Source organism: Neovison vison, chromosome 12 (genome assembly GCF_020171115.1).
Source record: "Neovison vison isolate M4711 chromosome 12, ASM_NN_V1, whole genome shotgun sequence".
Taxonomy (NCBI): Eukaryota; Metazoa; Chordata; class Mammalia; order Carnivora; family Mustelidae; genus Neogale; species Neogale vison.
The window spans coordinates 68,519,193-68,544,333 of record NC_058102.1 but is presented as its reverse complement, the minus strand read 5'-3'; the positions used below and the strand labels follow the sequence as shown (position 1 = coordinate 68,544,333).

The 25,141-nt window shown below is 41.6% G+C and overlaps 1 protein-coding gene across 1 annotated transcript in view; it reads right to left on the bottom strand.

Moving 5' to 3' along the window:
- The window catches only part of ITPR2 (inositol 1,4,5-trisphosphate receptor type 2), a 498,632-nt gene that overhangs the window by 42,960 nt on the left and 430,531 nt on the right, over positions 1-25,141 (bottom strand). The window contains exons 53-55 of the mRNA XM_044226478.1: positions 15,818-15,948; positions 14,556-14,721; positions 3,961-4,121 (exon numbers count right to left, since the gene is read on the bottom strand). Coding sequence (XP_044082413.1) covers positions 3,961-4,121; positions 14,556-14,721; positions 15,818-15,948 — 458 coding nt within the window. The remainder of the gene's footprint in view (positions 1-3,960; positions 4,122-14,555; positions 14,722-15,817; positions 15,949-25,141) is intronic.

Genomic DNA, 25,141 nt, shown 5'->3' with positions numbered 1-25,141 from the left:
CCAGTATATTTCCTTAGATTCTAACCTCTAGAAATCAATTAATTTACAATGTATGATTCCATGCATATTGATATAAATACTCCTCATTGACCTAGTAATCAAGTGAAGCACTAGAGGTGGAAAAACACACCGAGGAAAGAAACATGCCCCAAACTTGTTATCTTCTCCTTTTCCTCATGCCAGCATAAGGCAGGAAGCCCTTCCTAAGGGTCTGAAGTACAAATCAGCTGCACTTAAACAGGATAGTGGAATTCAGATGAGTTGTTTCATGAATATGAGGAACTTCCTCATTTTCTTTTGCATAAATCCTTTAGGCTAAAAGGTACATCAATTATGAGGAATTTAAAGCTGCTTTCAAAGCTCTACTGATAAACAAGCACTTAAATCAACTTGGTAAATGAAGCTATTTTTAAGGAGCAAAAATAAAAGTGGTAAGGAAATGTCTGTAAGGTTTCTTTCCAAACTGTTGAGAGTAGGTGCCTCTGGGCTGGAAAGAGAAAATATATAGTCTTTGAACTGACTTGCTTCAACTTGCTCTGTGCTTTAAAATCCCAGTCCCTCTCTCTCCTCCTCTCTCTCTCTTCCTCCCAGAGGATCAGGACTTAAGGCCATAATCTCCACAGAGCTTGGAGTAACAGATTTTCTAATTTGGATTCATTAGCTACAGACTTTTTGAAATGTTCCCAAAAAGGCTCTTCCAGTAAGTGAGCACTCTTCTGCGTAAATGACTTTTTGTTTCCATCCCTCCTGAGCTTAATAATTTCACTCTTCCTTCTCCTGGCCATTGAAATTCAGAAACGGTGCCTGCTGTCTTGGCCATGGCCTGCTTGGATGACAATGAGACAGTTTATATTGGAATAAGCTGGTGAGGGCTCCTCCCTCCCGTCACGGTTCTGGAGAGAGTGGACGGCATAGGAAGGGGAGAAACATGGAATGACATGGATCCTTAAACATTCAAGCACAGGTGCTCGGCCAAAGGCTGGTTTTCATGCTAAGGTGAAAGATGTGTCTTGTGGTAAAAGCCACCTGGTGATTTCCTTATTACAAAACCCAAAGTCTCTGTTTGACCAGTCTCTTCTCCATGCCCTCTCTGCAGCAATTAATGCTGTTGAAACTCTGACATTGCGAGGCTCATCTCTTGGCTTTTGACACACTCCACATCCTGGTTCCCCTTCTGCCTCTTTTAATGTCTTCCTTTCTACTTCTTTTACTTGTCTTTCTTCTTTTTTTTGAACGGGGGATCCCCCAGGTTCTGTCTTGGGCTTTCTCTTCCTTTCTTTTTACACATGTTCTCTTCTCCCCTCTCTTCCTAATCTGATGGGTTCAACTGTCACTTCATGTAGACAGTCACAGTGAAAACTGTCAGTTCCCAAGTACCTCCACTGTGCTATCCACATTTAAAGGATCATCTCACTTATCTCACACCAATCTTCCCTTTGGATGAGGAGGCAGAGTCCCTAATAGGTTCAAAGACTGACCTAAGATATCCCAGACCACACAGCAAGTAAGTGACAGAGCTAAGATCTGAGCCCAGATCTTCCTGGCTCAAAGGCTTGTGGTGTTGTCACTACCCTGACCCTCCTGATTTATGACTCAGCTTCTAGGCTCATTTTGAAATCAACAAGTGTTCTTCTCTGACCAACCTTTCCTCTTGCAGAAGACCTTCTGTAACTGATACAACACCTTTCTCCCAATGATCAGGCTCACAACGTCAGGTGTCTTGGCCTCATCTTGTAGTCTACTGCCTCTCCTGATCCTCCCTACCCCTAATCTCATCAACTGCCAAATACCACTTCTGATTTCATCTTTCCCCTCTCCCAACCAGCCTACATACCATGGCCTGACTACTGTCCTAGTCCACATCATTCCCACAGTGAAATCCTTCAGTGGCTTCCCATTCTTGATAAAATGATAACCCAAACTGACACTTACTACCAAAAGTCCAACCTACATTCTCTATCCTATGTCTCAGAGCTTCTTTACAAGTAGACTATATATCAGTGAAACTGGGCCAATGCCCCCTGGGTGTCTGAGTGTTTCGTCTCTATGCCTTTGTTTGGGCTGCTCCCTCATACTGGAAATCAGTCTTAATCAAACAGACAGCCCCAATCTACACAAATCTACACAAATCCTACCCTGCCCCCAACACCCCCCCACCCAACACACAACATTTCCCTTCCACCACCTCTCAGCTGGATGTCACTCTGTTATCCTTAAGCCTTCGCAGATTTTCATTTGTTCCACTGTTGCGGAATTTCGCCTATTCTAACTTTTGGCTTGTTTTTCTCCTCTCCCTCTTATTAAACTCCAAATTCCTTGGCAGAGAGGGAATGTGTCGGACTCCTCAGTGTTTTCCCCAAAATCTTTTAGTCTAAGGGATGCAACAGATGCCCAGTAAATATGTATTCATTCAATTGACTCAAACTGATAAAATACAGCAATGTGAAGTTACATTTTAAACATAACATTCTACGTGTTTTTCCCCAGCAAGCAGATGCAAACTATTTCACAAAGATAGTCCTAGGGCATCTTGAGATCAAGAATGTTTAAATAATGGCTATGAATCCCTATCTTCAAAATGATTACCTTTTTTCCTAATGTAGATAGGAGAGAGGGCAGAAAAGGAAACATGGGGGGAAAAAAAAAAGGAAAAATATTAAGTTCTGCCCACTGTCCTATAAATGACAACTTCATGGCAGGATGCAAACTTCTGTGCACACAGAACAACTTATAGGGGCACCTGGGTGGCTCAGTGCGTTAATCCTCTGCCTTTGGCTCAGGTCATGTTCTTGGGGTCAGGGAATCGAGCCCCGCATTGGGCGAGCAGAGAGCCTGCTTCCCCTCTTTCTCTGCCTGCCTCTCTGCCTACTTGTGATCTTTTTCTCTCTGTCAAATAAATAAATAAATAAAATCTTAAAAAAGAAAAAAAAAAAGAACAACCTACAGTGGACGCAAGTCAAAAAGAAAAAAAAAAAACATGAAAAATCCTTAGCAATAAAAATTCAATTTACATGTAGCTCTCCTGTGACACATAAATATTGTCAGATGAGCTACATTACTGCAAAGTTAACTTGCTCTTACTAATATGTTACCTGCCAAACATAGTCTTTGGTTGCTCCCTCTATAGTTTATGTCTTCCTACAGGCATGTCCAGCTTCCAGAAGGAAGGATTCACAGCTACCGTCATCTGGCTCTCCCACAGCTTCAGCGCTGGTGCTGACTACATGTTACCCTGGGACCAGGATTCAAGGAGGAGCTTGCCTCTTCTAAAGCTTCACTCTCAAATAGTTTTGTAAGAATGGTTTTGAGAAAGAAAGTCCAACACACAGCGTGTTTATTATAAGAATATAGGCATTGAATTCAGACGCATCGATACTCACTAAATGTGCATCATGACACACTAACGTAACTCTGACTTCTCTTTAAGCTACTTAATTTTAATCTTCTGTAAAGCAGAAGAAAGGCCAAGTCATGGACAACCATAGCCTCTGCAACCGATCTTCCTAAGGAGTTAGAAGCAAGTAGGTATGGCAGAATCAGCGCCAATCGTCAGCAACAACCCAAACATGGTTCAATTTCTTAAACTCCTGATTTCTGAAATACAAGGAATTTCTTAGAGTATGACTCTTCTGTTCCCATTTGACAATGGGAAAGTTCTAGATTTGGAAAACTGAGACACGAGCAACGACACAAGGTCAGAAGATGACAGTCGCAACTGAGATGGTACCAGGGAATTTTTCAGTAAATATCCTCTGTGCACTTAAGATTTCAATTTAGTGTCTGTAACCAAGAAGTCCAGTGATTTAGGCAGCATGAAGGTTCTTCAGTGACTGACAGTCCTGTTTAGAAGTCAACAAAATGACTGGGAGAACGTCTATGTTTTGGGAGAAGGGCAGGGTAGAGAAGGGGAGAGCACACACAGGCAACGTAGTCGTAGGTTCAAACACTCTCATCACTTACCACGATCATCTGAGCCACGTAACTTTCAGGTCCGGTGTATTCAGTTGGGTCTTTAACCTTCACCAGGACGAGGAAGTACAAATAATGCCACATATTGTGTTCTGACTTGATGTGCTCCTCAAATGAAACCGTTTTATTATCAAACTTGTCCCTCTCAAGTCCTGCAAAACACAGAGAGCACAACGTATGTAATTTGTCAGTTCATCAGCACTCACTTCTTAGTGTAAAAACAAGACATCACAATTCTGTGAATAAAGGCTTTCATGTGAGAATGTCATGATCCAAAACAATATAGGACACAAGACCTCCAGAGAAGAGTCCAGAGCTTGTAGATTTCTTCCAAAGTAATGTTCTCCTACCCCTCCACCCCCCAAATGGATCCTTGGAGATGCACAGTCCTGTTACAGTTGTAAAATTTGCAGATAATTTTAAATATGGCCATGTCAACACTGTCCAATTAAACTGGACCACAAGCCTAAGAAAAAGAAGTAAAAATGGTCATGCAATAAAAGGCACACTTGCTAATCAGGACAGGAAAAAAAAATGTTCTTTTATCCAGGAACTTGGGTAAAAAGAGGAGAGGCAGCAGAGAGAGTCATCTTGAAAACCACTTGTAATCAGTGAAGGGTAAGCCAACGTCCACAGTGATCTTTGCTCCTGGTGAGTAAGGGTTCCAGCCTTTTAGACCACTGTGTTCCTGGCATTTTAACGAGGCGATGGTCTGTTCAATATCCAGGGCAGATTTTCAGCTGCTGGAAGGACACCGAGGAGAGGTTCTGCATAGTAAGATTCCTTTCTCTCAAGGGTTGAAGAGTGGATGAAAGAAAATGAATGGAGATGGAGAAAAACATCTATGGAAAAGTGAATTTGATTGCCAAGTAAAATGGGGTGTTGGGATACAGTCTGGTTTTGCAGTTCAGATACTGGAGAAGGAACTAGGAAATTGAATTCCAATCCCAGCTATTCTTTCCTAAGCATATTTTTAAAAAAAGGTTTTATTTATTTGACAAAGATCACAAGCAGGCAGAGAAGCAGGCGGTGGCGGGGGTGGGGCAGGGAGCAGGCTCCCTGCAGAGAGCCCGATGGTGGGGGGGGCTTGATCCCAGGACCCTGAGACCATGACCTCAGCTGAAGACAGAGGCCTAACCCACTGAGCCACCCAGGCGCCCCTCCTAAGCACATTTTTAAAAAACCATTCAGGAACAAAGAAGACCCTTTAAATAACAAGATACAAAGTACAATAAATAAAAAGAAAAAAATCGTCCCTAGTGGAAGGGCCACTTTTTAAATTATATAATTGGCTGTTTTAATGGAAAATACCATAAAATTCGCTGGCTGATAGTGACGCCTCGTCTTATTTGACCCATCATCAGCTCAGCATGGCCCAAATAAAATCCATACTCTTCCCCAAAACTCCTCCACCCACAGTCCTCCTCTTCATTCCACGGCAACTCTAGTCTTCCAGTTGTTCAAGCCAAAACCCGAGGAGTCATCCTTGGATCCGCTCTTTCTCTCACCCATATCCAATTCATGTTGAAATCCTTTTGGCTCTGCCTTCAGCAAATACCAGGAATCTGGTCCCTTCTCCTCACCTCCACAGACGCGGCTCTCATCTGAGCCTTCATCATCTCTCGCCTGGGCTACTGCGATGGCCTTGCAGGCCTCCCTGTTTCCACTTTAACTCGCTGTGGCCTATACTCAACACAGCGGCCACTGAGAAACTTCAAAACCCGAAGCAGGATGGTGTCTCTCCTCTGTTCCGAACTCTGCAGTGGTTCTCCACCAACTCTGAGTAAGGGTCAAAGGCCTTACGATGGCCTCTGAGTAGGGTTGCCAGATAAAACGCAGGTGCTCGGGGCGCCTGGGTGGCTCGGTGGGTTGGGGCCCCTGCCTTCAGCTCGGGTCATGATCCCAGATCCTGGGATCGAGCCCCGCGTCGGGCTCTCTGCTCGGCCGGGAGCCTGCTTCCTCCTCTTTCTCTGCCTGCCTCTCTGCTTACTTGTGTTCTGTGTCTGTCAGATAAATAAATAAATAATCTTAAAAAAAAAAAAAACGCAGGTGCTCAGGTGATGCCAAGTTAAGTTTGAAGTTCAGATGAATAATGACCAATTGTTGAGTCTAAGTAGGTTCTGTGTAATATCGGTTTGCTAAAGTCGAAGTGAGTTGGCCCTATAGCCTCTCTGACCTTGTCTCTCGCTCTCTCTTCTCCCTTGTCAACTCCCCTACTGGCCTCCTTGCTCCTGGCACGCAGACTCCTGCTTCAGGGCCTTGGGACTGGTCGCTTCTTCTGCCCACAGCGCTCTTCTCTCTGGTGTCTCTCTGACTGACTTGTTCACCTTCAAGCTTTTGCTCAAACCTCACCTCCCTGTAGCTTAACTTGACCACCCTATTTAGTCCTACAACCTGCCCCTTCCCTTTTGCCAGCACCTCAATCACTCTTTCTCTTTTATGCTCTTTTTCCGAGAGTGCTTATCACCTCCTAACAGAATGAACATAGCCATATCATCGTTCCATTAAACTGGACTGTGTGTCTAAGATAAAAAAGTAAACGTGATGGTGTGAGGAGAAGCCTGCCTGCTAATCAGTACAGAAGAAAGGAACGCCATTTTATCCAGGAGCTTAGAGAAGAACTTTCTGTGCTTATTATTTATTGTGTGCCCAGGAGCAGATACATTTGTCTCTTTTCTCCACCACTGGTCCGAATAGTTAACATGGGTGTCCGGTTCACAGTCAGCCCTGAATACCGTATTTATGGAATGAATTAAGAATATCTCACTAATAAAATGTTACTCCACTTGGGTGACTATAATCAAATACAGATTAATAACAAATCTTGGTGATGCTGTGGAGGGACTGAAGCCCTCGTACCCTGCCAGTGGGAATGTAAAAGAAGGCAGCTACTTTGGAAAACAATGTTGGCAGCTCCTCAAGAGGTTAAACTATTTTAAAAGGAGGGAGAGAGAGAATATTAAAGTAGATATTTCCAGAACTCAGTTCAAACAATTACATTCCTATTGCAAGGTACATAGGGCTATAAAATAATGTGTCTACTATCAGGTAATCTATAATATGGTAGAGGAAACAGACAGTTTGCATTATATCCTGAAGTGGTATAAACTGCCAAGGAAACACAGAGGAGGACAATAAGAATTGTGACGAGGTACATTTTAAAAGGTTTAAAAGAGGTGTAAAGCTTTAAGTGTCTAGCCTTGAAACAGGATAATGGCAAGTGGAAAAGAGATGAACGGTAATAAAAGCTAGCTAATTTTTATTGAGCACCTATCTGTGCCAACAACAACATAAAGATGTTTAAATAGGCTCTTATAATTACAATAATCCAATCTGACCTTTCAGTATGTGAGGAAAGAGATTCGGACAAATTAACACATCTTGTTAGTGGAGAAGTCAGTCGTTATTTAAACAAAAACATTTCTAGCTCTAAAGCCATGTTCTTTGGCCTTCTGGGCAAAGGCAATGGCAGGGCAAAGCTACAGATCAAAGTGGATGACCTGTTTGGGGGGAGGCGGTGGGGGGGTCAGTTCCTCCAAAGGGAACACTTGGAAATTAAGATGTCAAGGTACATTTGGCACAAATTATGAAGAGTTCTATTTATTTTTATTTTTAACTATAAAGAGCTTTAAATGCAAAGCTATGGAGATTGCACTTTATCTTGAAGGCCTCTGAGTGGAGACTAGTCCGTTCAGAGCGGTGCTTCAGGTAACTTCCTGTGGTGGGATTTAGAAGAAGACTGGGAGTAGAGGCTGAGAGTGGGGAGACCAGGGGACTAGAGCAGTGGGGGATGTAAAGGCAGGGAACTGGTTGTCTTTCATCTCCACTGGTTCTTGCTCTCTAAGTTTTGTTGGCCATTCCTACGGTTTCAACCATCATTGTGCTGGTGAGGCAGCCCCAACACTGACCTTTCTTCTCAACTTGTTTCTATTTCTAGCTGTCTTCTGGGTGAATCCCCCTGGCTCACTTATGAGCATGTCAAACTCAGCTCACCAAAAATTTGTTTCTTTAGCTCTTCTTCACCTCTGTTAAAAAAGTCCTTGTCAACCAGGGAAACTGAAGCCATCCTTGAATTCATACTCTGACAATCTACTCTGTACACATTTCTTAGAATGACTGGGACTTTCTCACCATTCTCTAAACTCTGAATGGATTGGAAAATTCTGTCTCTACCTCCTCTCTTTCCTGCCTTACAGGTACTCTTTCCTCAAGACCCAGCTCAACTACCACTGACTTGTACAAACACAAAGAGTTGGTGGATCCTCCCTGTGCCCATAATACTTCGCTATGAAAATTTGTCTATTTCTATCGTAGCCTCTACACTTTACTGTCTGATCTATTTTTGTATTAGCGCCTGGCTTAGTATTGGGAAAACAGTAGGCATTCAACTAACATTGAAAGAATAATTGAAAAAAAAAATGAATAAGAGGGAGAGATTGAAGAGAAGTTTTAGATGAAAATTTAAGAGGGTTTGATGTCCAATTAGAGGGACAGATTTAGGAGGAATCAAGAATGACCCTAAAGTTCCTGACCTGAATGATTGAATTTATGGTAATATCAGTACAGCAAGGGAAAACAAAAAAGAAAGAAGAGACTTTGGAGGGAAGATATATTTGATTGGGGAAGTGCTGAATTTCTGATGCCTATAGAAAAACCAGTGTTGGGTTGTTAGATCTGAAGCTAAAAATCTGTCTTAAACAGAGAGGTCAAGGTATAAATATACTAATTCAAGGATAAGTGACATAAAATAAACAATGAGAGCCAGGGTATTGGAGGAGATTATAAGATAGAAAGAAAGGAAGAATAAGAGGAACTCTGTGTGTTCAATACAAAGGTTTCAGAAAAAAATAATCCTGCACCTATGTTGTGTTTCCCACACAGTCTAACTAAGGTGAGGGCACACATCCACCCATCACCCAGGTATCCCCATACCTTTTTCTCAGTTCTGTTTTTCTGCATAGCCCTTAGCATCACACATTGCATGTGTGCTGAAAAACGAGCTCCATGATGGCAGTAAATTTTGTCCTTTTTTGTTCACTGCAGTAGAACAAAACTTGGTAGAACTAAGAACAAAACTAAGTTACTCAGTAAGTAACTGTTGAACAAATTAATGTATAAATGGCCTTAAGGCACAAGTACAGATAAAGAGCTAATATACTAAGAGAAGAACACATTGCCTCTCTCTGACATATAGTCTTTATCCTATTAAATCACCTAGAAAGATCTTTCATTCCAGGCACCTGACTACCATCAATCCTTTCTCCATTTTGGTATTTTGTCACACCGGTCTGTCAACATCTCCTTCTGGCTGGACCTTCAGCCTCTGGTAACTCAAAATTAATAATTAATATGGATACCGGTGCCAATTTGTTCCTCTGATTACTGCTTCAGCTCTGTCATCTGCTAATCATCACCCTATCATGGTCGCCTTCTGGATCACTAGCAATTTTTTTCTGAGTCATAACTCTGAAACATCTGGTCATTGCCTTCAAGGCTAGGAACATCCCATCTGCTCTCATTGCCTGTCACAGAATCTACCTCCCCCTCCACTGCTACTATGGATGTCACTTGGTACATGTGCTACTGGAGCCAATTCTCTCCTACCGTGGAGATTCTCTCCTCTGTTGTTTGGTAAGATGCCCCTCTTTGGATCACAGATTAATGCTCAGTTCTTACAAGAACGGTTTATCAATTGATCACAACTCTTCTATAGCCTACTAGTACAACCCCCCAAATATCCCAACTGTCTAAATCATTCTTGTAATTAATATCTTTTAATGTATATGGTATGTATTAGATCTTATACATGGTAAGAAATTCCAGGAATGCATGCATATCTAGATACACATTATGATAATGCTTCTCACATATTTCTGCTAAAGGTCCTTTGAGGGCAGAGAGTAGAGAAACTTTATGTTGCTGAGGTCACAGGGGTTAGCAGTTATAAGTGCCTGGGAATACTTTTCAGTTTGTTTGGTTTTTTTTTAATCCTGTTTTATTTTAGATGTTCATATTAAATTTGTTTTACTTTAAAAAAAAACTTTTACTTTGTAGCATACTATTTGTTCTAATGTAAAAAAATAATATTAAAATTAACTCTGAGATTAAATTACCTAAATGTCCTCTCAAATTTTTGAATAAATGTGAAGCTTCTGGAAAATAGACCATGTTGATCTAATATCTCCTCCTTAAGCCTCCTGATTTATCACCATATATCTCTGTGATAATGTGCATGCTACCAAAACACTCTGAATGTGACAAAATTTTAAAATAACTTGGAATTGGTACACCTAGTTTTCTTGTCTGCAGTATACAGCAATCCAGTATTAACCACTTTATCTCCCTTTTGTAGGTTATAAGGTACATAAATATAGAGACAATGCTAATTTAGGCTGATTTATTGAATAATCATTCACTAAGCAAATATTTATGAATAGTCCTCAATACATACTATGGGAGCATAAAAATAAATATGACATGGATCTCTTAAAGAAGGGATATCAATGTGCATTGAGGGCTTACTTAGCCAAGCATTGAGCTAGGAATTTTGAGACACATGATCTCAATTATACTCACTCAAACCACAGAAGATGGCATTATATATTCTCCATTTTTCAGATAAGGGAACAATAGTTCAAGGTGAAAAGGAAATTTGGCCAAGATCAAATATCCAGGATACAGAACCAGTGTGTTTACTTAACCATAAAGTCCAAGCCCTTTCTATGATGTGATGGTATATACCATCCGACAGAGGTAAGACAACAAAAAATAAGTATGGTACCATACTGCTAAGTATGATGTCAGCAGTTTAGAAGCTGTGATATGTTTGCTGCTGGTAAATGGAATCTGAGAAGTCTTCAAGTAATAATGGCATTAAAGCTGGCCTTAGAGAGAGGGTTGGAGTTCAATAGCTTAGGAGTTTGGGCATTCCAAATGGAAACACCATAACTGAGAACACGTGGAGAGTCTCTAAGTTGAAGATGAGTCATGCAGTTGGGCTGGAAGTTGATGTATAAACAGGGGAACATTGGGTGACAAGGTGGGCAAAAAGGGAGTTTGACTATGGAGTACCTTATGTGCCAGGAAATTTGGAATTTTAGAGTAACAGTCTGTGCAATACTATTGGTAGACTTTAGAGTAAGGAAATGATGAATTCAAACTGGAAAAATTAGTTTGGCAGCATTGGGCAGAACATTTTGGGGTGTGAGCCAAGGTGAGCCTGAAAAACCAAGGTGTGGCTGTGGGATATATGGAAGGAAGTGAGTGAGACTGGGAACACAGATTCATTAGCAGATGGTAACTAGTGCACCTGGAATTAGAAAAAGAAGTTGCTAAAAATGATGGAGAAGCTCCCAGCCCAGAAAACTGAAGGCCCAGTGGGATATCATCAATGGCAATATGGAGGTCAGAATAAATTGCAAGGTCAGAGGAGGAAAACAGAAGATGCACCAGTTTTTAGACATGGTAGATTTGGCTGCCAAAAGTTATGCCTGTATAGGTGTCAGACAACAACTGAAAACAAAGGACAAAAGCCTGGAGAGAGGCTGGACCTGTGGTTGCACATTTGGCAATAATAAAATCCGAACCACTTATCCAGTGGTTGGAAGAAGGCTTGTGATGGAATGAGAGAATGGGCAATCCAAGGCAGAAGAAAAGGTCAGCAGAAAACTAATGGGGAGAGCTGAGAAAAACATTCAGTGTGGTGATGAGGGTTACTGTGATGTTTTAAGGAATTTACAGGTTATAAGGGTTTTTTTGTTGTTGTTCTTTTTTTTTTTTTTAAGTAACTGGGAAAAGCCAAGGAGAATTTTGACAGCAAAGGGAAAGCCTAGAGGAGAAGGAATGGTACCTAAGTGTTGGGCTTGCTTTGCTTTTCATCTTTCTTGTTAGACTATGAGAGGCAGGATCATGGCCTCAAATGGGGCTCACATCTAACTGATACATTCTCCCAAAGAACCCTTTCTTCCAAGGTCGTGCACTGACACAATAGTCACTATGATCATGACGTGAAGGACTTAGAGGAAGCACTGTACAAGCAAGACCATGAGACACATAGAAAGATTTTCAAGGGCAGCACCTCTTTTCCTCCACAGAACTCACTCTTCCCTCCAAAGCCTTTCTTCCTCAAATCCCCAAATTATTGTGTGGTATCTTCCTTGGCTCCATCTCAATCTTGCTTCCCTCCATCTAGTCTGCACCTATAAATAAAGACTCTTTTTGTCTGCCTCATTTCCTTCCAGTTGGTCTCCCCCAGTGTTGTGCAACTTATCCTCATGGAAAGGACTCCATCTTTATCCTGAATCACCTGAATGAGAAATCCAAAGGCTCTATTTGGCATAATGTGTTACTGGCTTCTCTGCTTTGAAATAGTTGATAACCAATCACCTTCTTCCCAAGGCTGTGTCTGCCCCTCATATCCACATGACACACATTCTTAGTTCTCCTCACACCACGCTGACTGAAGATCTGTTTTGTGTGTGTGTGTGTGTGTGTGTGTGCACGTGGGTGACCCTCATTCTCTTAACACTGATATTTCCCACTCTAAACCCCATCATTTTCTCATGCCCCTCTGATGTCTTTCCCCATGCTCTGGCTTTTGCTACCACACACAGACGGAGGATTCCCCAGTTACTCTCTCTAGTGTAGACTCATTCTCTGGGGCTCAGACCTCTGTACTGGGTGTGGCCCATTGGGATGCTGAGTACACACTGCAAGTTCAGTATTTCCAAAGTCAGGCTCAGCAGATTCCTCTCCAAATTTTTTCTTCTTCTTTTCTTCTCAAACTCAACTGTTGGTACTACCACCCACCCCCACATACCACTACCTTTCATATTCATTCCTAACCTATTCATTCCTAACCACTGAGATTTTTAAGAACTCTGTCTCTAAATATTTCACAACCCTGACCTCTACCCTTAATACTGCCACCCTAACTTTCTCGCAGCAAAGTTTCATTACCTTTCACTTGGACTATATCCCCTGACAAACAACCTGCCCCATTGCTCTAAAACAAAAATTCGATCCTGTACTCCTCCACTTAAATTCTTTAATGGTTCAGCTCCTCTGTAAGTCTACAGGACAAAGTCCAAGTTATTTTAACATAAAAGGCCATGTCCTGGTGACCCTCTTCTCGGGGCACAGACTGCACTGAAATTCATGTTCCAGCAACACTGAGCTCCTTATAGGAACTGAGGACTCCCATTGTGCTGTTCTTCTCTTCATGCCTGTTCTTAGGATGGTCCCTCTGCTTCTACCCACTTTATTTTATTTTATTTTTTAAATTTGATTTATTTATGTGAGAGAGAGAAAGCATGAGCAGGAGGAAGGGCAGAGGGAGAAACAGACTCCCCACTGAGTGGGGAACCCGAAGTGGGGCTTGATCCCAAGACCCCAGGATCATGACCTGAGTCAAAGGCAGATGCTTAACCCACTGAGCCACCCAGGCACCCTGCTTCTACACAATATAATATGACTAGATAACTTCCATCTTTACCATCAATTCAGTGACCATCTCTCCTAAAAGCCTTTCCTGACTGTCCCCACTACAACCTGAAGGGGTGTAACAGCCTACGAACTTCTCTATCCTGTCTCTTAACACACTAGATAGCAATGACACTTAACTGTGTTTGTATTCCACAACAGATTGTGAACACCCTGAAGAAGGGCATGTACAACGCATGTTTGTTTCACTGGAATACAGTTCATTGTTACAAGTTAGTACTGGGTACACGTCTGAGTGTTGGAGGAATACTGGAAAGTTTGGGAGACCCATTAAGAGAATGAGACAGTTGACAAAAGGGGAATCAAGAGAGAATGGGATTTATTGAAGTCCAATTTGAGTTATGTAGAATAATGTTATAGTGAACGCCTTACACTTGTTACGTGACTTTAAACAAAAGATTCTTCAGTTCAACGCGGTGAAAGAGATGGTGAGAATAACCTGGACTTGGTGATTATTCAAAGAGAGGGAAGAACTCCAGGATGCTAGGTCAGCTGCAGAGACTACTGAAGGGCTGAAGAATATTGAGAAGATGGTAGAGCAAAAGGGAATGATGAGGACAAGTAGATTGCTGGTGAGTCTGAGAGCTAACAATGGGGAAAGAGAAGGAGAGCATGGGGTGGTGTGTGTGTGTGTGTGTGTGTGTGTGTGTGTGTGTGAAAGAGAGAGAGAGATTTGACAAACTGAGAGAAGGTACAGTGAATAGAAGTCCAAGCTGCTAGAAACATCATCTGTGGATTCATAATCCAACAAAATAAAATAAAAATTATCCTGTCATTTAATCAATATGTTATTGTGATTAAAAATCTGTTTGCCAGTTGGTATAACCTTTTGAAATTTTGCAACACAGTCTATAGTCAGAGAATCATACAAATCGCAGAAATGATGACAAGATAACTTTCGGATATCATTCCTCTATCTATTTCTGGAAGCAGACAACCCTAGTCTACTGCTTGGTTATATAATTTTTGTCCAGCTTTTTTTGAAATTGTTTTTCCCAAAGCATGATAAATAAAAATCACTCTAGTCTCTCCTTCCTGCTAGACAGTTTCTTCACCCATTATTTTAGTACCTTGAGGCCACTTACCACAGATGAAGCAGGTTGTCTTTAGAATCTCTTCTTTTTTCTGTTTTTCACTTCTGAGATCAGCAAAAGTATCAATGATAACACCAAAAATCAAGTTTAGGACAATAATGATGACAATGAAATAGAAAAGAAGGTCATACACCACTCGGGCAGCAAACAAAGGCTCCTGAAATAAAATATTAAAGAACATATATGTATACATATTTTCAAGGTACGCTGATTTGGCACATGGTCTAGGAGAGAATAAATTCAGTTTCTGTTTACTGAATGAATATAAATAGTGCTCTGAGCTGGAAAAAATAAGACCCACTTTCTGTCTTCATTTTCTTTCCTTTGAGTGTTGTGAGATACACTTCACATCTGTTCCCAGAGCACCTTCCCTTCTCCAGGACTTATACCCCTCCCACCAACAGGGGAATGTACGTTTTATTAAAAACCACTGTACTATATCATTCTGCTTAATGCATTTTTGCACATCGGGACCCTATACCCTTCTAGCCGCACAAACGGTAGACAAGTAGAAATTCCCAAGGTCAGCCATTTGGAGCTGAGAAGGACGTAAGGCTTCGTCCATTTCTAGAGTAGATTTTGTTCTTGGCCTTATAGGGTCAAGTACAGACAGCTCCAGCTTACTTCCACCTGATGGGCAGTATTAAAACACACATCAGAGACGCTGCAATCCAGCCGTTTCATACATGAGGAACCCTTAGATGACTGACAATAAGCCACAGCTTGCCTGTCACAGGACTCGGATTTTTCAAGCCTTCTGCCTGGAGTTTGAGCTTTTGCAGCAAATGAGAAATTTTTTAGCCTTGCCATTTTAATATATGAAATCATGTTAGAATTTGTTCAAATTTTGTATTCATCAAGGATAAAGAATGGCCGCTATTACCATTCAGAGGCAAAGAGTAAATCTTCACTCCTGAGAAGCCTGAGACACAAGAGGCAGCCTACTTCCTGTTATTTATGTCACAATTAACTCCTCTACCAAGTCGGTAGTCATGATCTCATAGCTGTAACACAATACACAGTTCAAACTTGGAAACTTTTCATAACCCTACTAACAGACATTGATCTTTTAGGACATGAGCTATTTCTGTGTAGTTCTAGTATATGATTAATTGGTTTTTAATGGCCACCATTATACGTTTAAAGCAAATCACGCAGAGGTACAGCAAACAAAATTGTGCTGTAGATGTTGTTAAGAAAACTTTAAGAATGCTTATGTTCTTCTTGAAAAGATATTTTTTTCTCCAGCTTACATCTTTCGATGGCCTCCTGAGAACGTCTCCCACACCGCCGCCATTCCGAAGGCCCTGGTTCAGGACGGTGACGATACACATGAGGAGAGTGTCACATGTCCTTTCAATTCCATCCTCATACTCTTCATCAGCTGTAAAAACACACAAGTTAAACCAGGCAGAAAACTCCCATTTTTGTTTTTGTTTTTTTAAAAGATTTTATTTATTTATTTGAGAGAGAGACAGGGAGAGAGAGCATGAGCGAGGAGAAGGTCAGAGGGAGAAGCAGACTCCCATGGAGCTGGGAGCCCGATGCGGGACTTGATCCCGGGACTCCGGGATCATGACCTGAGCCAAAGGCGGTCGTCCAACCAACTGAGCCACCCAGGCATCCCAGAAAACTCCTGTTTTAAATATGCGCCTGTCTACATCCAAAGAGCCATTCCTTTATAACTGTGTCGTGACACAATGTTTTGAAGCACATAACACATATTCGACTTGTAGTAGCCTATGACTGACACAGGCTGAGAAGCCCACACACTAGTATTGTGAAATATTTGTTTTCTTCCAAGAGTGAAAAATGGCAGAACAGAAAGGACAACATATAAGAAAGCTCGTCTGCCCTGTGCATTGTTGTAGCGTAGGGAGATTGTAGTAAGACCACAGGAAGACAGTCCACTCACCCAGGAAGCAAAGATACTGCAAGAAAAAGAGCACACACAAGGAAGCCAGAGGGGCGTGGCTCCAAATTTTACTCTGTCCCGTAACTGAGACTTGGGCAGTCACTTGACCTCATTATACTCATCTGTAAAATGGGGAGTTACAATTAAGGATGAAACCCTTCAGAAGATTATATTTAGGATATGTGAAACATTGCACAGAGATTAGCATACACATGGTAGGTGCTTAAAATTTTACGGCAGATATTATCTCACTTGGTTAAGCATCTAAGCTCTTTTAATGATGAGCATTGAGCCATGACAAGAAGAACAATATATTTATGTGAACAGTTTATTTTATGTGAATGTACTTATGTGAAAATAATTAGGGTGAAACAAAGAGACAGAAAAGATACAATGTGACAAAAAAATTCCTGCCCTTATTTGGTTTATAGGGAAACTTGGTAATAATTTCCCAGTCTTTAAAATAGTGAAAAATCCATACTATATTAGAATCAGGATTTCTAGGGCACCTGGGTGGCTCAGCTGGTTGAGTGTCCAACTCTTGGTTTCGGCTCAGGGCATGATCTCAGGGTCATGAGATGGAGCCCCACATCAGACTCTGCATTCAGTGTGGGGTCTGTTGAGATGTTCCCCAGCCCCCACTCCCTCGCCCTCTGCTCCTCCCCCACTTTGCAAACAACTTCTCTATAAAATAAATAAATAAATAAAATCTTAAAAAAAAATAAAGAATCAGGATTTCCTAAAATTGGTAAGTGAGTAGAAATGTGTTTTTCTTGTTACAAGGTCAGAGAACCATAGTGGTGTCGAATTTTGGAATTGTGTAACCACGGGCGCAAATATGAAAACAACCAAAGGGGGGAAAAAAGAAAAGAAAAGAAACAGTCTAATTTTGTCTACATGATCCACGACCAACTGACTGTTTGGTACTTTGTTACAAAAAGGCTGATTTTCCTCTTGTGAACTGACTTTATTTTAACTTCACATGGATGGGAGGATCCTGATATTTTCACTTTATTCAGAGCGGTTTCTTTTTAAAACATAAATATATACCTCAAGAGGAGGACGGAAGTCAGAGATGGGCAAGCACGAGGTTGCAGCATCAAAGCTAGCAGCCGAGGCTGTGCAGACACTTACCTTAGAGGTGAGCCTCAAGGCACATTCTGATTTAGAAAGTAGAGGAAATAAAGGTGCCCTTGAAGGAGGGACAAATGGGGAAGAGGTGAGGCTTGCGGGGGCAGCGGAGCAGAGGAGACAAGGCAGGCAGAGAAAGCTCACTCTGCAACATGCTAGTTAGGCTCCCGACACCCGAAGTTGCGTTCTAACGTGGTGTCTAAGAAGAACATGAAGAAAGCTGATTAGAAATGCGTAGGGCCACCTGGGTGGCTCAGTCAGTTGAGCAGCAGCCTTCGCCTCAGGTCATGATCTCAGGGTCCTGGGATTGAGCCCCACATCGGACTCCCTGCTCAGTGGAGAGCCTGCCTTTCCCTCTCCCTCTCCCTGTGCCTGCTATTATGCTGATTTGTGCTCTCTCTCTATGTCAAATATAAATAAAATCTTAAAAAAAAAGAAATAAATAAGAGAATTAAAGGCATTCTTACAGAGAAATATGGTTTTTGGTAATGGGGTCATAGGGAATAGGTCTTTATGCTACTTAGCCATGGTTAGACGTTCAGTCAAAGCAATCTCATATCTAGTGGCAGGATCTGCATTCATATATTCAATCAGCAACTACCTGGTCACATCACCTAAATGTTTATGAAAGACTTAATTACGTGCCAGGTTAGTCAGCACATAGGAGCCACACAAAAGTCCTCCATCTTGCCCTAAGAATTTAAAAATGAGGTTGCTCATTTGTTAACAGGTGAGCTAGTAAAATCCACACACAATTCATGTGATTAGTCATTGAGAAGTAAAACAGATGGGCTGTGAATATATAAAGGAGAGTATAGACTTTCCATGTGGCACATACCCAGGGGGAGAAAATGCCCAGGTCAGGTCAGTAACAGCAGCCAGCCAGTCAGCACACTCATGGCCGACATGCTTATTTTCTACAGGCGTCTCCATGAGTTTGGTGAATGAAGCTCCACTGTCCAGAGGTGGATTTACTTGCAATACATTAAGCCAAGTTCCCAGGCCTGCAGCCTAAAAGCCAGGCCCTGAGTCATAGTAAATTCACCTTGTAGAGACCTATCTACATAACCAGCTGGCCTTCCCCATGCCAAACCCACGTGATCACACTGTCTCCACAGACCCAGGACAAGGTGCTAGGTATACAGGTGGGAAGAGGGAAGTGTGGCAACCCCTCGGAGATTTACGGTTTCCTAGGAAAGGTTGGTCAGCTGACGAACAAAGGCAATGCCCTATCCCAGGATACTGTGCACCCAGGACAGTGTGTGTCTCGTGGATGGGGGGACATCAGGAACAGGATCTTGAAGGAGGCGGCGCCTGAGGTGAATATGGAAAGAGACGCATGCCTGGCCAGTAATATCAGCAAAGTAAGGCATTCTAGGCAGAGAAAAGAGGATGAGCAAAGGTGTTTGAGGAACTGCAGGTGCCTTAGAATGACTGGGCCTTTGGTGCCTGCAGACAAGTGTGAGAAGAGAAACAGGGAGGGAGCTGTTAATTATGGAGAGACTCATAGTCCCAGCTAAAGAGCTTGAACTTTATCCTGAAGGCCAAGGGGAGTCGCTGGAGAACTTCAAACAGGAGCAAGGTGGTTTGTCATCTAGCTATGTATGAGACAAAACAGTATGAGATAAAACATTTACTTAAATACAAGACAAATTAACATGTGATTATAGCCACAGAAGTGGGGCAAAGAGATCAGAATAGAGAGAGAACATTTAATATTAGGGATAATGAGTGGGGAGTACCTCTAATGTAGACTCTGACTCTTGTCTTGAATAGTCAATCGATTAAAACATCAGTGGAGAGGCATTGCCATGGTATGGCCAGTGAGCATGGGAGATGGGAAGTTCTTTTCTTATACAATGAACATCGAATAAGCCAGCATGTAAAAGAGTGGAAAATAAAGTTGGGGGATAAACTGGGAGATCTGTGTGAGTCTGGGTTTTATTTGGCAGGTACTGGAGCATCATGAAAATCTTGAGTTGGGGGTAGGAGAGGAAATATTCAAAGCAGTGATTTCTGATGAGTAATCTGGGGGTGATACAGTAGGTGAATGGAAGAGGAGAGAATGACTAGAGGTACAAAGACCGCTTAGGAGGCATAATGTGTGATGAGCCTCAACCAGGGTGACGGCCATGAGAATGGAAAGGATGGATGAACAGGAGCCGGCAGGACCCTAGGCCTGAGGGAGAAGACCTTGTTATACAGCCTGCTGGAGCTTCCAGCCAGAGCGGACTCGGGAATGGGGGGGTCCTACGAGGCCCCCCATTCAGAGATGGGCAACTGAGGAGGAAGAGCTGGGTGCAAGGTGCTGTGATGAAGACAAGGAAAGAATTCCAGATGACTGGAGGACGAGAAGATGAGAAAACATTTTTAAAGAGAGAGAGCACAAGAGAGCTAGGAGAGTACTCTGATCCAAAATTCAGGAAGAAGATAATGTAAAGATGGAGAAGATGCCCAAAAAAAAAAAAAAAAAAAAAGTAACCATTACGGAAAGAGTCAAAAGCCATGAGAAGCAAGAAAAGGTGTCTGGAGTGAACATTCAGGTCATCAGGAAATGACAGGACTATGGCAAACAGTGAAACAGAAGATGGTTGGTGCAGAAATGAAAGGAGAGTTTAGGCCATTTGTTATATCTGAAACTCTGGTCCTGAAATGGAGGAGACCAGTGTGTGTGGGTGGGTAACGAGAGTGCAGAAGGTGGTTCAAACGGAGGCAGCAAGGAGGTTTCAGAGTACAAGAACAAATAACGGGCTAGCGAATAGTGACAAGGCAGTAACGATGAAATCGTTTATTTATTTTTTTTTTTTTTAGATTTTTAAAAAAATTTATTTATTTGACAGACAAATAAATTTATTTATTATTTATTTATTTATTTATATTTATTTATTTATTTTTTAGATTTTTAAAAAAATTTATTTATTAGGGGCGCCTGGGTGCCTTAGTGGGTTAAGCTGCTGCCTTCAGCTCAGGTCATGATCTCAGGGTCCTGGGATCGAGTCCCGCATCGGGCTCTCTGCTCGGCAGGGAGCCTGCTTCCTCCTCTCTCTCTCTCTGCCTGTCTCTCTGCCTACTTGTGATCTCTCTCTGTCAAATAAATAAATAAAAATCTTTAAAAAAAATTTATTTATTTGACAGACAGACATCACACGTAGGCAGACAGGCAGGCAAAGAGAGAGAGAGAGGAGGAGGAGGAAGCAGGCTCCCTGCTGAGAAGAGAGCCCAATGTGGGGCTCGATCCCAGGACCCTGAGATCATGACCCAGGACTCTGGGATCACGACCTGAGCTGAAGGCAGAGGCTTTAACCCTCTGAGCCACCCAGGCGCCCCAAAATCAGGTGGTTTTAAAAGGGGTGAGAGGGGTGTGACTGGATGGGTCAGTTGGTTTGAGCATTAAGACTCTTGGTTTCTGCTCAGGTCACGATTATAGGTTTGTGAGATCTGAGCCCTGCCCACCAGGCTCTACGCTCAGCAGAGTCTGCTTGAGATTTTCTCTCTCTCTAAATAAATCTTAAAAAAAAAAAAAAAAAAAAGTGAGAGTGCATGCTTGCATACAGGGGAAAGGAAAGAATTGAATTAGTGGAAATAGATGTGCAATGTGGATGCATTTTAAAAACGAAATATAATACATGTAACGAACTTAGAACATCATTTGGCACATAAGGGTAACAAATCTAGGGGTCATAATTATAATTATTACTGAGAGATGACTATAAAATCTTATGGAAAATTAAAGTTCTAACATAGCCACCTTTATACTTGAACAAGAAGAGACTAAATTACCCTCATTTTCAATTGAGTATTAGTAAAATAGAGTACCTTTCTTAATTCATAACAGAAATTAAAGTGTTTTATATAAAGAAAGGGATAAAATATATTCTGTTGACTCTGATCTGAGGTGTTGGCCTATACGTTTTTTCGAATATTGGACATGCTTGAATAAGAGTATTTAATAATGCTATTTTTCTGCTTTAATAATTAAAGTACCCATTTTTTTTATGATTTCTTAGAAACAACAGATGGCTCAGATGGCCACTGAGAAACAGCTGAAAGTCTGAGTGCAATTGAAAACCTCTTGTTTGTTAGTTTTAAACTTTAATTCTAATCAATTCATTATGGAAATTCTTTTTTTTTTTTTTTAATGTTAACTAGAAAGAGAAATTTAAAATGCTGGACACCCTGTGGGAAGCCAAAACATAGAGCGGCACCAAGGCTGGTCAGTTTCAGCTACTCATCAGTCTATTTTATTAAAGTAAAATACCAACACATATTAAATCTGAATTGCTCATACATGTGAGATACCTGTGCACTTCCTCCCCCTTCTGTACAAATGACCCTTACTTAGAAAATAATCATAATGATATTTTGTAAATTGCCTTAAAATAGGCCTCACTTTTGTAGAAAGCCTGTTTTTAACTTTTTTTTTTTTCCTTTGGTAAGTGATTATATTTGTCTAAGAAGTCAGGTAGGTCTGCAGCAAATAAAATAAAAGTTCTTTTTATTTTTTTTCTCCGCCACAGTTGGTTGCCCGTTACCCTGCGAATGTGCCGCTGCTGGGACAGTGACCCTATCAGCATCCACTGGAGCTTCCTCGGGGACCAGCTGCTGGGCTTCCCAATCACCACGAGGCTTGTTATTCTGCTGCTGCGTATCGGTCTGGGCCTTTTGTAATGTGGACCTGCTGTCCACAAGGTAACAAACCGAGGGCCGTCACAAATGCACACTAGGGTTTGCAAATTAAAATTTAATTCTGGTCTTAGACATGGACAAGTTATTTTTAAACCTAAGCGACCCATGCTGCACAACAAACACCAGGTTCTAGCTTTTCCTCTACCCTTGCAGTTAAATGCTACGTGTGGCTGAGATTTAAAGGTGGCAAGGGCTAGAAGATCAAATCTGTGGAATTCTCAGTCAGATGAATTTTACCACTTACTGTAACAAATGCAAAAGAGGGCACAGAGGAAAGAGTAGGTACATGAATAACAGGCATTCCTGTAGTTTCAAAACACTGATTTAGAAATGACCCCAGATGGTGTGAAGCCACTGCCATCAGCTCAGGCTCCCAACAGTGTCCCTGCCACAGCTCCAGCACTGACATTCCCCTATCCTTTTCTTCCTTCTCTGGGAGATTTACTACAGAATCATACCTGCCTTCCCCTACTCCCAGCTAAGGTGAAGCCTAAAAACATGGAGACATTGCTCCAGGGGTAATAAGCCTGGAAGAATTATCCCCATCTGTCCATAGAGAAAAGGGAAGTTCTGTTCCTTGTGTAATAAATCAGGTGAGAAATGGGTTGTAGAGGCTTTTATGAGTTTGTATTCAGACTTATAAACCAATATCTGAACAGACTTCGTGATGGGACCAAGTTTCTCAGCATCAACACTATTGACATTATGGACTGGAGAGTTCTTCGCTGAGGGGGGCTGTCCTGTGCATTGGAGGGAGCTTAGCAGTCCCCCTAGCCTCTAGTCACTACATGCCAGAAACATTCCTCCCATAGCTGTGACAACCAAAAATATCTCCAGGCATGGTCAAACGTCTTGAGGTGGGAGAATGGCCGGGAGGGCCAGGGGGTGAAATACATAATTAAGAATATTTATGTCTAAAGAATTGCCTTTAAGAGGAGAGCATGCATACAGAAAGGTCACCCAAGCATTCTAGCTGAAAGGCAATTTGATAGGCAGAATTTTAAGAATCTAATTTTGGGTTAAGGAAGAAAAAAAATGTACAGAGATTAATCCTTGAGCTAGAAGACACTAAGACTTAGAAGACTAGAGAACAAACCTTGGAATCAGAGATCTAGATTATTCTGCTAGCAATGTGATCTTACTGAAAGTTTGTGTCCTTTGGTGTTTTTACCCATAATGTGAGGATAATTAATAGTATCTATCTATCCTTGACATGCCTCAGGGCCCTTACTCATGCTGGTCCCTGTGCCTGGAATGGTGTGACTGCATCCTTCTCATGCTCTAAGTCTCAGTTTAAATAATCCCTCCTCGGAAAGGTCTTTCTGTTTGCTCTGCCTACAACCAAGCTCTCTTGTGATTATAGGTCATAGCACCGCTGGTCATATTCACCATATTTTATAATTTTTGTGTCTCCCCCCACCTTACTATTTTATAAAGTTCCCCAGGTCTATGTTTGTCTACTCAATACTACGTCCTGAACACCCAGCATGGGGGCAGGCCAATAGATCAGGCTAAACAAATATTGCTGGAGGAATGAAGGAAGGAATGAACAAAGGTTTTAGGATAATGTCATCACCATCACCATTACCATGATCAAGGATTTATGCCAAATTGACTTAATGAATTTCCTGTTTTACAAAAATATGCACTTCATTTTTTTTAAATGTTAAGGTCAAACTGTCAAAATTAGTAATAGCACATAAAACAATGACAGCAGACTGATTAGCGGGCTGAGTAGCAGTAACGGTTGTATAGAGCCTAAGATTTATAAGATTGCACAGAGCGAGGCCGCCACATCCTGGGATATGTTCACACCACGTATGACTGGGAAGGTCTCACTCCAGAAGAAGAGGCTCTGGCAGTGACCTCACTTCGCTTTAATACAAAGGAAATAATTCTAAGGTCATTTCCAGAGATAGAAGAGTAAGGCAAGAACACAGTCACAATATCTTCGGGACCATGCTATTAGAACATTCTCGCTAAGGAGAAAGTACATTTTTTTTTTAAACCTATTATTTTTCACACTCTGTTAAGGAGAAAGAGTGTCCAGTTGAAAATAAGATAACAAGTACTGGAGACAAAAAAACTGAACTTCCAGGTGGCCAGAGGATCCTAAGAGCTATTTAATTTTACCCAGCTACTTAAAATGATAGCCAAGTTTTTGCTGTGGTATTTTTAAAAATCCTAAATAATAACAGGAGAGGAGCATGTGTAGACCTGAATTTGAGATTGTGACAGATTCAGCAAGCTGCTGACAAATGAGCTAGATGCTTTTCCCCAAGACAATATACCAAAATGGATCATTAAAAGGATAGTGTGGGAAGAAGGTGGCATCAAGGGAAGCCAGTAAGGGTTCGCACTAACCTCAGACTGGGGAGGTGACAGACACTGTGTATCTGGGCTTTGGCAAGGAGGCTCTGAGGAGTCTCGTGATTTTTTTTAAAGATGGAGAAGCACGGGCTAACTGATCATTTATTTAAGACAGAGATCTCTGTGGCTGAAGAACTGCATGGAACATGACTATGTTGGTCTGAAAGCATATTTCTAGTAACAATCTAAAGAATTTGTCCTTAGCACTGTCCCATGCAACATTCCTAGCAGCTTTAATGAAAATTTTCCAGAGCAGAGGTTGGTAATTTTTTCTTTCTCATGAGCCAGAGAAGAAATGTTTTAGGCTTTGTGGGTGACATAAAGTCTCCATGGCATCTTTTTCCTTAAAGAAAAGACTTTTTCAAAAGGTTACAACTAGTCTTACCCAGAGGGCTATACAAAAACAGGTGGCAAGTCACATCTACGTGTGGGCTGTTCGCCAATTCCTGTTCTGTAGCTTATCAGCTCGAGGATG